At 33.9% G+C, this 17,730-nt stretch overlaps 2 protein-coding genes across 5 annotated transcripts in view; one reads left to right on the forward strand and one right to left on the reverse strand.

Annotated features, from left to right (window-relative positions):
* ash2l (ash2 like, histone lysine methyltransferase complex subunit) lies at window positions 1-12,513 on the forward strand. Of its 2 annotated transcripts, XM_073874611.1 has the most exons (17): window positions 1-90; window positions 575-641; window positions 2,875-3,020; window positions 3,130-3,218; window positions 3,583-3,677; window positions 3,760-3,855; window positions 3,960-4,055; window positions 5,753-5,825; window positions 5,921-5,938; window positions 6,356-6,458; window positions 7,157-7,374; window positions 7,585-7,752; window positions 7,849-8,042; window positions 9,736-9,828; window positions 9,924-10,022; window positions 11,277-11,336; window positions 11,840-12,513. In XM_073874611.1, exons 1-17 carry the CDS (start codon window positions 38-40, stop codon window positions 11,945-11,947), a joined length of 1,776 nt encoding a protein of 591 aa, XP_073730712.1. In that variant the 5' UTR covers window positions 1-37; the 3' UTR covers window positions 11,948-12,513. The 2 variants fall into 2 exon arrangements, with proteins under 2 accessions (XP_073730712.1, XP_073730713.1); XM_073874612.1 differs by lacking the exon at window positions 5,921-5,938.
* grk5 (G protein-coupled receptor kinase 5) overlaps window positions 12,514-17,730 on the reverse strand; it is a 12,628-nt gene continuing 7,411 nt past the window's right edge. For 2 of the 3 annotated variants that reach the window (XM_055207418.2, XM_073874609.1), the window contains 7 exons: window positions 17,633-17,670; window positions 16,488-16,577; window positions 15,995-16,203; window positions 15,601-15,741; window positions 15,392-15,529; window positions 13,553-13,729; window positions 12,514-12,813 (listed from right to left, as the gene is read on the reverse strand). In XM_055207418.2, the coding sequence (XP_055063393.2) occupies window positions 12,754-12,813; window positions 13,553-13,729; window positions 15,392-15,529; window positions 15,601-15,741; window positions 15,995-16,203; window positions 16,488-16,577; window positions 17,633-17,670 (853 nt within the window). In that variant the 3' untranslated portion in view covers window positions 12,514-12,753. The remainder of the gene's footprint in view (window positions 12,814-13,552; window positions 13,730-15,391; window positions 15,530-15,600; window positions 15,742-15,994; window positions 16,204-16,487; window positions 16,578-17,632; window positions 17,671-17,730) is intronic. The other variant, XM_055207419.2, reaches the window with a different exon arrangement.

Below are 17,730 nucleotides of genomic sequence, written 5' to 3' on the forward strand. Positions count from 1 at the left end.
TCTCGCGAGATTTGAGTCTCTGATCGTTATTTGAAAAATGGCTGCAGAAGCGAGCGGCGCGTCAGTGAGTGACAGAGATACAGCAGAAGGGTGAGAATCAATGAAAATATCTGCTTTAATTCATTAAAATGTTACACGAGCATCGCATTCGTCGATACAACAGCGTCTAACAGTCATTATAACATTTACAACATTAGTCTGTGATGATAAAAACACTTTTTAACTAAATAAACACAGGAGATCGCTGAAGTCAAGTGTTATGATGAAGTGATGCGGTCCATTACTTGTTTTTATGCGGTTTAATTTAATTATGTGTATTTTTTATTTATTATGTGTTGTTTTTATATGTTAAACTCAACAATTCAACTATTTATGTTTCTCTGCATGTACTATGCATTCATGGTTTTCTTGCATTACATTAAGGCTGAATTGTTGACAATATTCATTAGCCCATATTTGATATATTCTTTCTCCTGTCCTCCCTGTATGTTTATAAGGGTTTTGTCAAAAACAGTTGATATTTACTTCTCACTGGTGTATAGTTTATATCTCATATTCTCATGTGTGTCTGCAGAGATGCTTCATTTGGAGATTTGACTACGAACATGGAGACTGAGTCTTCAAATGGCAAAGACACTATGGTATGTTATTGTTTTTGACATGAAGAATTGGATACTAAAGGTATTTTATCATTAAAATAAAATCTAAATGGACACTATTTGCTCTCCTAAAGGGATAGTTTACCTAAAAATCAAAATCCTGTCATCATTTTCTCATCCTCATGTTGTTGTAAATCTGTACAAATGTCTTTTTTCTGATTTACACAAAAAAAGATATTTTAATAAATGATAAGTACACAGCTGATTGTAACCATTGACTTCCATAGTAGGAAAAACAAATATTATGGAAGTATTGTGATAAATGATGAATGGTGGTAAGCACACACAGAGTTGATGGTACCCATTGACTTTCATTTGTTTTTCCTACTATGGAAGTCAATGGATACAATTAGGGTGTGAAGGATCACAAAATTCTCAGTTCGGATCACATTACATTTTTTTAGGCATGGATCGAATCATTTTTCGGATCAGCAAAAAAATAGGGGTGGGAAAAATCTGATAACAAATAAAGAAGTTACAAACATTTATAAAAAAAGTTGCACATTAAGTAAGGTCTGAAATTAGCATTAGGTACAGAAATCAAATCAAATGAATCATGACACTTTTTTTAATAAATCAAATATAATTATTTTTAAGAGCTACAGAAGTGATTTTCTCTTTGTCTTGGGTTGTTTGATTAACGTTAATGACACAGGCTTAAGTAGGTTAATTGAGGTTACTGTCTCTTTAAGACCAAATAAGCACAGACTGGTTTCTGACTCTAATATATACATACACTTAAGACATAAACAAATGTTTTTATTAGAAAAAGAATACGGTGGAGATAATTTTTGATGTGCCCTGTCAAGAACAGAAAGATTTTATGTTTGCTTGCTTTTTGAAATATGTCTCTCAATGTGTGCACTTTTGAGTGCCCTTAAACCCGTGCGCACACACAGAGGGAGGGCGAATTCCAAACGGCGCAGCATAAACATTTGCTTCACATAAAAACATTACGTTGTTTTTCAGTGCTCTATTCACCAAATGTATTTTAATCGACTACAGTATACACATTCAACCGCCCATGCGTACAAAAAGCTGCTCACTTTAGTGCCTTTTTGTGTTTAAGTTGCTTAAATTCACTTGAATGTTAACATTAGCAAAGCTTTGGAACACGTGCAATGATAAACTTTACCTATTTAAATTTACATATTAATCCGCGAATCGCATGCAAGCCGAATCGTAGGTCTGCTTACCATCACTTATTAAAATATCTTCTTTTGTGTTCATTAGAAAAAATTAATTCATACAGGTTTACAACAACATGAAGATGAGAAAATGTTGACAGAATTTTTCTTTTTGGGTGAACTATCCCTTTAAAATCTTTCATCAAATGTGAACTTTTTCCACCTCTTAAGTGACTTTCTTTTTGGCTGATGTCACCAGGCCCTAGGGTTACCAGTTCTGCGTAACAAAACCAACCCAAAGTCTATTTAAACTAGCCCAAAAATAGCCCAATGACCTTAGGTCAAACGTCAAGACTTAAAATGTGCCACTCCCATACCTAGAATACATATTTTACATTCACTTATGCATATGCAATACTCACAAATTCTTCTTGAAGGGATAGTTCACAAAAAAATGAAAATTATGTCATTTACGCACCCTCATGTTGTTCAAAACTTGTATACATTTTTTTTGTTCTGCTGAACACAAAAGAAGATATTTTGAAGAATGTGTGTGTGGGGCACCATTGACTGACGTAATAGAAAAAATAATGCTATGGAAGCGAATGGTGACCCAGATCTGTTTGGCTATTGCATTTTATCTAAAAATCTTAATTTTTGTTTAGCAGAACAAAGAAATGTATAAGTTTTAAGTTTGTAAGAAGATGAGGGTGAGTAAATTATGACAGAAATTTTCATTTTTCTGTAAACTAGCCCTTAAAAAATTCCTGTATAGAAGTAATTATAAACATAGTCGGATAAGTAATATCAAGATGTTATATGACGGACAATAGATTAACAAAATCCTTAAACTCGCGTATAAATAAAAACAACCCACGGCAACAGTTTAAAATTAGTCTTATTCCGGGGGCAACGCTGCCAAGCCCTCCTATATCTCTGTATAACTTCCAGTTAAATGTAATTATGTATATAATCTAGCATGCATCACACTACAGAAGAAATATTTGAGTTTTATGTTACTGTAAAGCAGGATTTAGGAGATTCTTGAAAACTTTAACAAGTCACATATGATGTGTTTGGACGTTTAGGATACAGCTGGTGACAGTTCAGAAGCGGCTGATGGACAGATGGGTTCAGGAGACGATGAGAACGGCCGTCAGTTGGGTGATGTGGAGTTGCAGTGTGCTCTCTGTATGAAGTGGTTCACAGCGGACACTTTCAGCATTGACACGGCGTACGTTTGTTTATCTGTGGAGTAATCACATCACTTTTTCTATGACCTGTCTGAGATGTTAAATAAAAACATGCACGTTTATTAACAGTTTGTCTTTCTGTCTCCGCAGAACTTGTCTTCCATTCATGACCAATTATGTGTTTCATTGCAACGTGTGTCATCACAGTGGAAACACTTATTTTCTGAGGAAACAAGCAAGTGAGTGTGATTTAGCTTGCTGGTTAATGTGTTTGTGTGTGTTTGGGACGGCATACTGCCATGCTTTTCATATTTACATATAGCCAATGACATTTGACAGCTGCTCAACCGGAGCACCCTTGAGAGAATGATGTATATCCCACAATGCACTGCGTTTGCTTAAACTTCCAGTAGAGTTATATCAACCATGATATTTTAAACAAAATAGGATTCAAATGCAAATTTTGATGTTACTGAGGTGATCACTGGATAAGTGAGGTCATTAAAATATTTATCATTGCATAACTTGCACATTGTTTTGCTGTGTACAGTACATGCTGTTGGCCATTTATTATCAATGTGAGGGAATATTTTTTGTCCACAGATTTAAAGGAGATGTGCCTGACCGCTTTGGGAAATCTTACATGGAGGTCCAGGACTCAGGATGAACATCCCAAAACAATGTTTTCTAAAGACAAGGTACGCTTGGATATTCAGACGAATTTCCCCGATATGTTCGTCGTGTTATGGTTTCGTTGGAGTTATTTTATCACTTTTACAGGACATCATTCCCTTCATTGACAAATATTGGGAGTATATGACGACCCGTCAAAGACCCGGCAAACTCACATGGCCAAATAACATTGTCAAGACCATGGTGAGTCCATTTGGGTTGTTACGTGAAACACTTTAGTACCCGTCTGTGTATTCTTTGACTTTTAAAATGTTTAAGGCTGACGGTCTGGTTTGTGTTGATCTCAGATTAAAGAGCGTGACGTTTTTCTGGTGAAGGAACATCCAGACCCTGGTAGCAAAGACCCTGAGGAGGATTATCCTAAATTTGGTTTGCTTGATCAGGTATGATCCATGACAATTTAAATTTATCGTCTTGCCTATAGGTGTAGTAGTTATGTTAGGGATAAGTACATACTCTACATTATCTGCTATTTTTCAAAAACAGTATGCACATTACATTGTTATGTATGTGACCTCACTGTAAATACTGTATACCCCTTATTTTATTAGCAGACCAGTCAAATAGAAATGTTCAAATAACAGTTAAATCTTACTTCTGGTCCAATGTAACATTGGAAATAATAGATTGTGAAATACTGTATCCCACAATGCAATGCAAAGCGTTCCTTGATTGTTTTCTGCAGCTTTAGGCTTGTAAGGCAGGGCTTGAAATTGCAACTATTTTATATTTGGGAGCGTTTGTGCAAGTGCAAATGATTGTTGTTGTGCGACCTGTTTTTTAATGATTTCTTTCTGCAAATTTTGCATTTACTGTGGAATAATTAGCAAATGTCTCATAGAGACCAATGAAACATTACACACATGACATTTTTTTTTTGTGTTTTATTGAGAAATGCTATCGTTAAATACAAACTGACAACCCATCAAAATAAAAGTCTGTTAAACGTAATATAGTTGACAGAAAAATATTACCAATGTGTAGTAAAATCTGCTTTTTAAATAATAAAAAGAATGATTTTACATTATTTTTATTTCTTAAGTAATATAATCATCACCCTCAAAAGATTTGTACTTTTATTTTAAATTTAAACCAAGTTTTGTTATGCAGCACTTTGACAAAAAAATAATAAAATGCAATGTTTTTATGAAAATTAATTTGTTTAATTTGTATTTAATTGTTTTAGAAAAGATAAATTATTACATTTTATGAATTCAGTTTATTAAACATTTTAGTTTGATAAGTGTATTTAATAGGGATGCACCGATAGGATTTTTTTGGGCCGATACCGATTTAAACAGACAACTTCTGGCCAATACCGATATTAAACACTTGTATTCAATACTATACAGTTGGTCTATTAGCTAGTTTATTTCTGCATCAAATTATTTTTACCAAACATGGATTTGATCTAATTATTTACATTTAACTGACCAACATAATAAAAGAGGCACAAATTAAGCTAAAACAACTATAATAAGACAGCATGACAACCGGGTGGTTTTTGCTATTCAGCATTTATTTTATTAACAACATTAACACACTTTTTTTTTTACATATAATGGATTTCTTTATGCAGTTAATTAATAAATAATCTGTATCGGCCTTTCTCGTGCTATTGCCGATATGCAGATGGTTTCAAATTCATCAAAAATCGGCCGATAAATACATCGGTGCATCACTAGTTTTTAACCATTAAAGAAAATGAAACGTAAAAATACAGAATCCAGAAAAAATGGTATTTGTGATATAAAAACTGAATTTAAAATAACATTAAATGGTTTATGAATGTACACGTTTAAGCATAAGACCTTATTTAAAAACGGGCCAATGGCTGATCATTTAAGATCAAGCTTGATTGTTCAAGCTTTTAAACTTCAGGATGATGATTTATTTTCAATGGATGCTCTTATATTTTTTCTGGTGCTCATAACTTTTACATTTGGGAGTACTAGTGCTACCTACTAAAAAAGTTAATTTTAGGCCATGTAAGGTAGTAGTTAGTATGGCATTCTGAACATAACCAGAGTTTTGTATTACTATGAACTTAATTGTATTTATTGTCCTGTGACTCACTCAGGATCTGGGTAATATTGGACCATCATATGACAACCAAAAGCAAATGACAGTCCCAGGAGCTGGAGGTCTGAACGGTAAGTTAGACTCCACTGACATACAGATGTTCTGTTCAACTTGAATATTTTATTTTGTTAAGGGAATCAATTTAAAGCTGTATGTTGTATTCCAGGTGGATCAACTTTTCAAGGTGAATATAGAGCATTTCTTTTTAAATTAAGGCTGATGCTATTATAAGCTCCCTTCCTCTGCTTTGCATTTACTTTCAGCACTTGTAATCGATCTGCTTGCTCCTGTCGGGCACCAGCTCTTTATCTCCAGCCTGATGTCGATGCTGATTCATATTTCTGTGTGCTTATGCTGCAATTGATCCAAAATCTTGCTTTCTGTAAACTGCTTTATCCTGGTGTGTTCGCCAAATGCTTTGGCCATTAGATGAATCTCAACCCTTGTTTATCCCTCAGCCTGGCTGCTTCACCTCTCTGTGTTCACAACTAGTCTGTGCTTTAGTAAACTGACCTCTCAAACTTGTATCCGAGCATGTGAATGTTAAATCTGTCACGGCAGATGTTTATGTGAGGTTTGATTAGGAGGTCTTCTGTCTCAGGTGGTCTTCCAGCAGCAGCTTCAGGTAAAGGCAGAGGAGCTAAACGCAAACAACAGCAGCAGCTGGACGGGACGTCTGCGGGAACGGCCAAAAGAACACGCAGGTATGTCTGATTCAGATTAATACTACATCTATATGTGGATGTAAATGACATCACTGTATATAAGTGGGAATGATGGATGTCCAAAAAAATCTTGTTGAAAACCCAGCTTGAGTAAAGATCTTGAACAGATTTTTTTGGTTTAGATGTTACTTTAACATCTAAATGGTATTATAAGGACATAGTGTATTTTATCTGATAATATTAACTAGGGCTGGACCATATGGCCAAAATTTCTATCGCAGATGTACTTCTAAATTTTGGTAGATACGGTATAAATCAGATAACGGTATGAATGTTAAAAACAAAAGCCTTGGGATAAACTGCAAAGAATGCTCATGACTAGAGCTGTCACGATTATGAAATTATGAACAATTAATTTCCTGTTTTAAGGCTTTGACATTTAATTCTCATAAATCTTTTTTTGCTTGTTCATGAAATAATTTTCACAAATTGTTGTAATTATTTAAATTTAATATTTTGCATGGTTTTTCTGGCAGTAAATATTAATACATAACACATATTTAAAAGTAATCTGATACGGTCTCGTTTATACAGGCACTGCAGCTCCCCCTTGTGTTTTTTAGAGAGATGTGCAATCATTGTGGTGATATATTATAATGATTTATTTCATTGGCTAAAAACTTTGACAAAAACTAAAAGAGGTGTACTGGTTTATGTTTTTCTTCTCTTTTCCGCAGTGACCCCCTGTTCTCCGCTCAGCGCTTGCCGCCTCACGGTTACCCACTCGAGCATCCGTTCAACAAAGACGGTTATCGCTACATCTTAGCAGAACCGGACCCTCACGCTCCCGACCCTGAGAAACTGGAGCTGGACTGTTGGGCTGGAAAACCCATTCCTGGAGATCTGTACCGAGCGTGTCTGTATGAAAGAGTACTGCTGGCCCTACATGATAGAGGTACAAGAGATTTATACGACAATATTAACCTCCATCCTGTTCCTTATGTGCTTTCATAAATATATATACATTGTGTCGTGATCACATTGCATATGTGGGATGCAACCGGATATGATATCACGGGATAAAGTGTTGTTTTATTCACGCATCATTCTGACGTGCATGCAGCGTTATTGGTACATATTGAACTCTTTGTAAAAATATTTAGAGCTCCACAGCTGAAGATCTCAGACGACCGATTGACGGTAACCGGAGAGAAAGGTTATTCTATGGTCCGAGCGTCTCACGGGGTCAGAAAGGGAGCGTGGTATTTTGAGGTCACTGTGGATGAAATGCCTCCTGACACTTCTGCTCGACTGGGCTGGTCTCAACCTTTAGGTCTGTATGATTTTTGTAAAAACACTGATCAGCTTGATACAAAGCTAATGTGTGTATTTACACTGTCTTTGTGATTTTTTTTAATTTTTATTTCAGGTAATCTTCAGGCTCCTCTGGGTTATGATAAATTCAGCTACTCGTGGCGCAGTAAGAAAGGAACGCGCTTCCATCAGTCTATAGGGAAACATTATTCTGAGAGCTACGGTCAGGGTGACGTCTTGGGCTTTTACATTGCCCTGCCGGACGACACGGAGACCGCAAAGGCTTTGCCAGATACTTACAAGGACAAAGTAAGAACCAACGAATTTGCTTGTGAATTTAACATGCTTGTCACTTATGCAACGCATACTCGAAATGTGACCTTTGCATTTAACTCATGATCCCAGTGTATAGTGAACACGCACACACCCGGAGCAGTGGGCAGCAATCCCAGCTCCTGGGAAGCAATTAGGGTTAAGCCTTGCTCAAGGGCACCACAGTCGCAGGCGGCTGTACTTTTGCCATTGTTACCCAATTCAAAATATTCACACAGTTCGAGTTCTGATGCATTTTTCCACCCCTTTTGATTTCCAGGATATACTCTGCCCTGATCATTGGCTGTTTTTAAACAATCGGCTGATGTCCAATAGTTGGGAATAGGGTTGCATAACAATTAATTGTGAATAATCTATTGCAGAATAAAGGTTTTTGTTTACATCATACATTTGTGTGAACTGTGTATAAGAATTATGTATATATTAATATGCACACATGCATGTATAATTTTAAGAAAACATATATATTTATATATTAAGTATTTATATTTATATATAATATAAATTAAACATACATATACAAATGTGTATATACACATGTAAACATTCTTAAATATATACAAGCGTGTGTGTGTGTGTGTGTATTTATTTATACAAAGTTATTATGCACAGTTCACACACACACACACACACACACACACACACACACACACACACATATATATATAGAGGACGAAAAATTACTTAAGTGTATATAAAAAAATAAAAAATGAATAAATACATAAATAAATAAATGTAGAAATGCATAAATAAATAAATGCAGAAATAAATAAATAAATGTAGAAATAAATGTAGTTGTGCAAAAATAATACAATTAAAAGTTGATACTTTTGACAAAACAATATATTTATTTATTAATGTCTGCAATTAATTCATTAATTACTTATTTGTGTATTTATTCATTTATTTATTTATGTATTTCTACATTTATTTATTTATGCATTTGAGTATTTATTCATTTATGTATTTCTACATTTATTTATTTATGCATTTGTGTATTTATTCATTCATTTATTTATTTATATACACTTAAGTCATTTTTCGTCCTCCATACTACATATATGATGTAAACAAAAATCTTTATTCTGCAATAGATTAATCGTTATGCAACCCTAGTTGGGAAGGATTGCCGTTACTGATTATATGCCGATATATCGCTGCATCCTTAATATGCACCCTTTGCATATTAGTAGTCAATGACCTCAGTAGTTATTGACTAGTGGCGGTTGGAGACTTCTCTTCCGAGGGCCACGAATTCAAAATATGTGTTCCTTGCGTCATGTGAACCATGTGCATCATGTCAAAATACGTGCCTGCTGCACATGCGTCAAATAGGTTTATGATAAAAGAGATGCTCACGCTCACAAAATCTTTGCAAGATACTAACTTTACACTAAAATCTGATTACACGTGAGATTTAAGAGAGTATCTGGCAAACGAAGCGTCTGCAGCAGGCACGTATTTGGACGTGAACCGTGTGCATCACATGTCATATGACGTGCCGAACACATATTTTGACATGACGAACCACATGTAAATACATGTTTTGATGAACTTCACATCGTGTGCCCTTGAAAAATAAGTCACTGACCGCCACTGCTAGTTACTGCATGTTGAATAGCTGTTAAAATAATATGAGCTTTAACATTTCTGCATTTGTGTACTTCAGGCTCTGATCAAATTCAAAAGCTACCTGTACTTTGAAGAGAAAGATTACGTGGACAAGGCCGAGAAGAATTTAAAACCAAACAGCAGTAGTCGTGTGAGTGTTTATTGCACATACATTCAATCACGCTTGCGTGTTACGTAATGATGATGTCATCACCGATGCATAATGTTTTTGATTCTTTTGCTTAGATTATATTTTACAAGAATGGAGTGAATCAAGGTGTGGCGTATGAGAATCTGTATGAGGGGATGTATTACCCGGCCATATCCCTCTACAAGAGCTGCACTGTAAGTCATATACTCCTCTTCCTCCTCCTCCTCTCCCTTATCTATACTCTCTGCTTGTTGAATTCATTTTGGGATGTTAGATGATCAGATTGCTGAAATGTGTAGTAAACTGTGTATTCAAATCCCTTGCTGTTTCGTGTTAAGATGTTGCCTTAAAGGTGCAGTGTGTAATTTTTATAAGGATCTTTAGACAGAAACGCAAAATAATATACAAAACTATATGATCAGGGGTGTATAATGAACCGTTTCATAATGAGCCGTTATGTGTTTATTACCTTAGAAAGAGACGTTTTTATCTACATACACCGAGGGTCCCCTTACATGGAAGTTGCCATTTTGTGCTGCCATTTTTCTACAAAAGCCCTTAAAGGACTTTTTTTTACTAAGTTGTCCCTGACGATGACATGTTTGTCCAGTGGCAGCTACCGTAGCTTCTCTATGTGCTTCAAAAGCGAGGGGTGAGCCATTGACTAAGCCGTTGGTTGCAATTTCCAACCTCACCACTAGGTGCCGCTAAATTTACATACTGCACCTTTAAAAAGCAGCTCCCTATGTAGGCAGCAGGGGAAATCACTAAGGACTTTAGTTTGAGGACTTTAAAGGCAATTTTCTCCAAATTTTGATTTTTTTGCATACTTAGATTCCAGATTTTTGAATAGTTGTATCTCGACCAAATATTGTCATATCCTATCAATTAAATACAATTAAACTTTATGACTGGTTTCATGGTCAAGGGTCACAAATGTGTTTCTATATGAGGTGTAAAATAAAGTAGTCGGCATATTTGTTGAAATAAATAATGTAGAAATCCAGAAATAAATAAATAAATGTAGAAATACAGAAATAAATAAATAAATGTAGAAATCCAGAAATAAATAAATAAATGTAGAAATCCAGAAATAAATAAATAAATAAATGTAGAAATACAGAAATAAATAAATGTAGAAATACAGAAATAAATAAATAAATGTAGAAATACAGAAATAAATAAATAGATATGAAGTAGAAATAAATGTAGTGGTGCAAAAATAATAAAATTAAAAGTTGATACTTTTGACAAAGCAATATATATATTTATTTATTTATTTGTCTGCATTTATTTCTGCATTTAATGAATTACTTATTTATTTCTGCATGTAATTAATTACTTATTTATTTCTGCATTTATTTATGTTTGTTGGGTACAGTGTTTGTACACTAGATGGTGTCAGTTCTCCAGACTGAAGATGTTGTAATTTTAACACTTTTTTCCAGGTGTCTGTTAATTTTGGACCTCACTTTAGATATCCACCAAAGGACATCAAGTACCAGCCAGTGAGTATAAAGCAAACATTTCACACCAGATGTTTTTGTAACATTTAATAACTTTTCCTGTAGGTGCAAAATAAATGCATACTTGTACTTGCACTTTAATAAAATTACCAAAACCAAGTCAATTTATTTTAATAACATGCTTCCAGTCTTACTGAATAAACTGTGCATGTTATACTGATGACAAACATGTTTGCCTTTCAACCACTTTTCCTTTATTGGCTGACATCATTTAATGTTAAATAATTAAGAGAGATTATTTAGGCATTGTGATAGGCTGTTGTTATGTATATAGCAGGGTAACATTACAGTTAATAAATATTACAGCAATAAATGGAAATGAATCTGACGTTCATTCTCCACGATGGCTTAGAAATGTCTGTCTGTGTTTAAGGTTCAGTGCACCTATTGTCTATATTTGGATTAAACACATTATTTTACTGTATGGATTAATATTGTGTGTTCAGTGATTTGTAATATTTGTTGTTATTGTATTGTGTCATTAGATCAGTGATATGGGATGGGGTGCCGTCATTGAACACACACTGGCAGATATGTTGTACCACGTTGAGACTGATGTAGACGGTCGACGCAGCCCCCCGTGGGAGGGTTAAACCAACCACCTTCATCTAGATGACAACACGGATGCCAAATAAAGTCTCGTGCACGAGCATGTGCTCATAAACGGTCACCATGCACAGAGTTTTTTCATGCAATAATTTTTTTTTTATAAAAATCAAACTTAAAATATTTTCATCATCAAAATCTAGCATGCATGGGTCGTATTTCAATATTGTTTTGTGAAGCTAAACTTGATATTGAAAACAAATACAACTAGAATTCGATGTTCATGGACGTTGTGTTTGCAGGTTTTGTTTCCTCATACTGCAGTTTTATCTTTGTATACGTCACAGTATTTTATTTCCTGAAATCATTCGAGTGACGTGTGCAGTATTGCAGAGTCTCTTCCTTCTTAGCTAATGTAAACACTTAAAGTCTTTGCTTGACTGTACATTAACCCCGTTCAAATCTGAAGTTAATACAGTTGTGTGTGTTAAACCAGTTATCATATGTTTCTGATGCATTGGTTTGATGTTTTTTGTTAATGTTTGTAGTCATTTAAATAGATGTAAAATTAAATCCTTTTTTACACTCTTGTTTTAATAAAGATCTAAACAGATTTTTGTTTTCACAGTTTTATTTACATCTATTCAGAATTGTATTCATGTGACCAGACGCTATTTGCACATTCACAGTCATTTATGTAAAAAAAATACATGCGTACAAAACAACTTAAATCAATTAAGCTTTCTATTATAGGAAAATGGTATCAAATCCTGTAGATTTTAGTAATATTTAAACAATGTTCAGTGAGATGTTCCAGAACTAAAGACAGATGTTTTCGTTCCTCTAATGAAGTTCATCCTGAATCAGATCCCTGACTGGAAGGACAAATGGGCTCAGCGGATCGACCCCTATGCTACAAAAGACAGAGTTCATACACTTGATGTTAGTTTTAAGTAAAGAGATATAACAAAATATGTTTAACTTCCCATCTAAAGACAGTATGAGTTAGTTTTATGAATCACTGATACAAGCTAACAAAGCCCCTTTGTCAAGTATTCCCAGAAATATTGTTAAAGGGCACCTATTATAGTCATTTTTACAAAATGTAATCTAAGTCTCAGGTGTGTCCAGAATGTGTCTGTGAAGTTTTAGCTCAAAATACCCCACAGATCATTTATTATAGCATCTCTAAAATGACTATTTGGGTGGGAGCAAAAACGAGCTGTTTTAATGGCTCTACCTTTAAATGCAAATGAGCTACAGCTCCTCACTACCTTACAGACAGACAGTACACTTTTAGTTAAAATAGGTCTGATTAATAAAGTCTGAGACAATAGTATCTAGTGGACAAAAGACAATTTGCTGAGGGTGGAAACTATGGACTGTAAGTGGGTGGGGCTTTATCAATGTGACCTCACATTGATAAAAGAATCAAAATAGCATGTCTAATGAGACTGCTTTGGTTTAATGAGGATTAAAAAACAAGGAGCGGGTGGATTTTTCATTGTAGGGTGGTTGTGTTCATACACTACCAACACACATTATGTCCAAACATCTTGTAAAAGTGGATTTTGCATAATAGGTGTCCTTTAAAACGCTTTGGCGTTTAGTTCTTAATTCTTTAAACAGAAGTATATAAAAGGGTTAATTACGCGTCTTCCGAAGATTCTGTGCAGCAGCCGATGTCGGGTGTAATCCGGTGGACTCCGATTAGCTAGCTGTGGATCAGAGCCGCTCAATGTGATCACAACATTCCGGTCCAGATCCGGAGTTCTTGTCGCTCCCGGACCAAACACATTTAAGTCCTTAAAACACCCAGTTTCAATCATCTATAGAAAAGAGTGCACAATCATACAATTATCATGTTTGTTAATAAAGATTTAGAAGTCACATTGTACAATAACTAAACTAGTTAATACACTCAAAAAAATAATATGCTGGTTGTACTTAAAAAAATGAAAATATAGTGCTTAATTTTTGCATCCACTTTTTTAAGTATTACATGGAATTTTAAGCAATTGCTTAAATTACGTAAAATTCCACGTGAAACTTACTTAAAAAAGTGGATACAGAAGCAATGCTCTATATTTTTATTTTTAAGTAAATCCAGCGTATTATTATAATTTTTTGATTGAATGAACTAACAATGAATAATACCCCATATGGCAAAAAAATAATTTCTTTGGCCACAAATATTTTTTAAATATTAGCTAAATACATTTTGTAGAAAGTAAAGCTTAATTAAAAATATTTTTGAATTTTAAAATAAATTTAGTTTTAACCTTTATTAACATTAACATATATTTCAAAATTTATTTCGGGGGAACAAATACATTTCTAATTTTACATTCCATATGGCAAAAAAAATCCTGGCCAAAGTATAACATTTTGTATAAAATATAAAAGTATAATTTTGCAGTTGCAAATATATTTAATTTAACATTTTTCAAAATATCTTTTAGACATTTTTTGTATATTTAGATTTTTTTTTATTTTTTGTTAACACTTTTTGCCGTATTGGACTTCTCTAGCATTTATTAATCTTAGTTAATGTTCATTTTAATGTTTACTTATAGATCTTTAAAATCAAAAGTTGTGTACTGTAAAAATAGCTTTAATTATGCAGCTGGTTGCGAGTAACTTACTGTAGAAGATAAAGACTGAAAATGTTTCATGTTCATTCAACTTTGAACAAACTGTTGCCAGTAAATAACATAAATGTAAAATCTACAGTAAGTTACTGGCAGCTAGTTGCCAGTATAATACTGTAATTTCTAAAGATTTTTTTACAGTGTGCTGACTAACATAAACAGCTATTAAATTTATAGATATGGAAGTAACTAATATGAATAATTGAGAAATCAGTGTTTAGTTAGATATTGGCATTTTTGTTATGTCCTTATACTTAATTAGTGAATTAACCAAAATCAAACAATTCTTTGACCAACCCTGGAGACATTTTCCGTGTATTTTCCGTAATCTCTGTGTGAAAAGAGCTTAATACATGTTTCAATTGTTTCATGTTTTCTTAGGACATGAAGTTTCACTATTCAGTCATGTGTAAAATCTCTTTGTTATAATCTTTCTCCAGGAAGTAATTAAGAATAAAAAATCAACACAGACATATCTGTGCGTTTCAGCAACACTGTAAAAAAGCGCAGCATTATTGTTTCATCAACATATATTTTTATGTTACTTTAACTTAATAAAATAAAGTTAAACATTTTTAACTTGTTATGTCAACTTATCATAGGTGAAAACTTAAAATAGTCTTTTAAATTGACTTGCAAAACCACATTTTTTTTCAACTTCATTCTGCATTTTATTTTACAGTGAATGGATTCATTGAATTCTGTAATGTTTATTTATTAGTTTGTCTTGCTGTACACATCCAATCCTGAACATTACAGTTACATCAACTTCTGATGTCACATAAACATCAACACAAGATGACACAACGAGTTTACAGTAATCCTCGACTGTGCGTTTACCTCATTCTGCCAAGGCACCGCCACACTTCCCGTGTTAAACTTAGTGTAGAAATCATTATCTGTCTCATTGAGGATCACTCCTTTAACAGTGGAGAACTGATCGATATCCAAGACATCTGCACAGTAAACAGCTCTCGGCTAAAAGAGAAAAGAAAGTTAGATGAGAAAATAATGAATGTAATGAATTCAGTTTGAACATCAGGACTCACATCAGGAACAAACGGTGGTTTCACGCGGCCGGCCTCCAGTCTGGTGAAGTTGATGCTCTTGAAGAACGGATGAGCTTTAATATCTTCACATCCATTCCCAGACATACAGCCCAGTCTCTCCTTTGGGTTTTTGGCCAAAAGCTTCAATCAAACACAGATTTGTTATTGAAAACAAGAATGAAGGATGCAACCAAATATTCAAATATTTACTTTTTGTTACTTTTCATTACGATTATGCCATCAGTATAAAGAAGGAAAACAGTAGTAGACATAAATGCTGTGTGTTTCTGTATTAAACAAACTGATACTGATCAAAAGATTGTCATGCAAAATTGTAATAGATTTGTGATATGTGAATTGTGCCCATTTACCAGAGTATAAAATATGGCCTTACGCTTTTGCAAATGGATTTCGTATGCTCATCAAACTTTTCCCCATAATTTTCGGTCATGTCCAGAACTCTCCTCTCCATCTCTTCTCGTGACACTCGCTCTTTGTGGATGCGGAAAGGAGGATTTCCAGCTGTCATCTCATAGATGAGACACCCGAGACCCCACCAGTCCACACTTACACCGTAGTATTTGTTACTGATGACTTCTGGAGCTAAAGACAAATGATCAAAATAATACTTTAGTTACACCATAAACAATGCTGCTTAAAATGAGGTACAAAATTATGATATCCAAAATGTTTTTTTCCTTAGATATAATTTCATGAAATTTTTTCCATTAGCATTTTTATCAGTGTTGTAGTCAAGACCAACTCATTCGATTTCGAGTCCAGATCCAGCTTTATTTGGACTCGGTCTTGACTTGAACTCGAATGAGTTGGTTTACATATCTTGTAATATTTCATAAAAGTTGAATTAGTGAGTAGATTATTCATACCCATGTAACCCTGCGTGCCCACTCTGCCTTTCACAAGTCTTTCCTCTTTTAAGATAACAGCAAGTCCCAAATCAGATATCCGGATGTGACCTGTCAGACAGCAAAATCTTAATCTGTTTTATCATTTACTAGGAAAACGGAGAAGGAAATATTTACTTTATTTCCATGCTGCCGGCTACATTGATAGCAACACTTTCATTTTCAGGCATTATTTTCAGATTGACATTTTAACGACTGTTAGTAACTGCTATTGTTAATAACCGGTTATGTAAGTAAATGAAAATCGTGACCCTGTCTATTAAATCCAGGCTACAGTCTCAAAATCTGAGAATGAAAATGATGAGAATGATGAAAAGCATCAAAGTTAGATTTTTAATTATTGATTCCACTTTAATTTTAATTTTTGATGTGACTTTACTCAGCATGAAGTTAAAATAACTTATGCAAGTCAATTCAACTTTAAGTTTTGGCTTGTGATACGTTGCCATAACTTATAAAATTAAGTTAAAAGTTTTTTTTAAAAGCTAAAGTAACAAAAATATATGTTGATTTGACAAAAATGCTGCATAATATTTTTTACAATGTATTATCAAGGTTATATTTTCACAAAATGTAGGATGATTTTTATGTAGGAAACAGTAAATACAAAAATAAATTTTTGTCAACTCAATAAAAGTCATTTTAACTTACACTTCTTTATCTTGGCAAGAGATGTTATAACTTTGTTACAACTTATAAAATACAGTTGAACTTCATTCTATAAGTGGTAGCAAATCATCTCTTGTCTAGACAAACAATAGTAAGTTGACATGACTTAAAAATCGGAGTAAATTAAACAAACAATGTAATATTTTGCTGGGTTTTCACAAGCAATACAAACCTCTGATTCTTGTACTGCTTGCATCAATCATTTGAATAATATTTTATTATCAAATACAGTATTTAATGCCCTTCACATGCCCTTAATGCTTTAACAATTTCCTTGTTAGTGAATGTGAAAAAAGTTTTGGAGAAATGTTTCCTGGTGTTGAATGAACTTCAGTTGAGCCAAAAATAGAACCCGTCAGGAAATTTGAGAAAGTTAAAAAGGTGGAGAAACACGTTCGGGCAGATTTGTTTTTTGTTTTTAAAGGATGTGTACATACCATCATCATCCAGCAGTATGTTCTCGGGCTTTAAATCTCTGATAGGATTGAAACACATCATTATTTGACAGACTCATTCTGTTGTCATGTTATTCATT

Source organism: Misgurnus anguillicaudatus, chromosome 12 (genome assembly GCF_027580225.2).
Source record: "Misgurnus anguillicaudatus chromosome 12, ASM2758022v2, whole genome shotgun sequence".
NCBI classification, from domain to species: domain Eukaryota; kingdom Metazoa; phylum Chordata; class Actinopteri; order Cypriniformes; family Cobitidae; genus Misgurnus; species Misgurnus anguillicaudatus.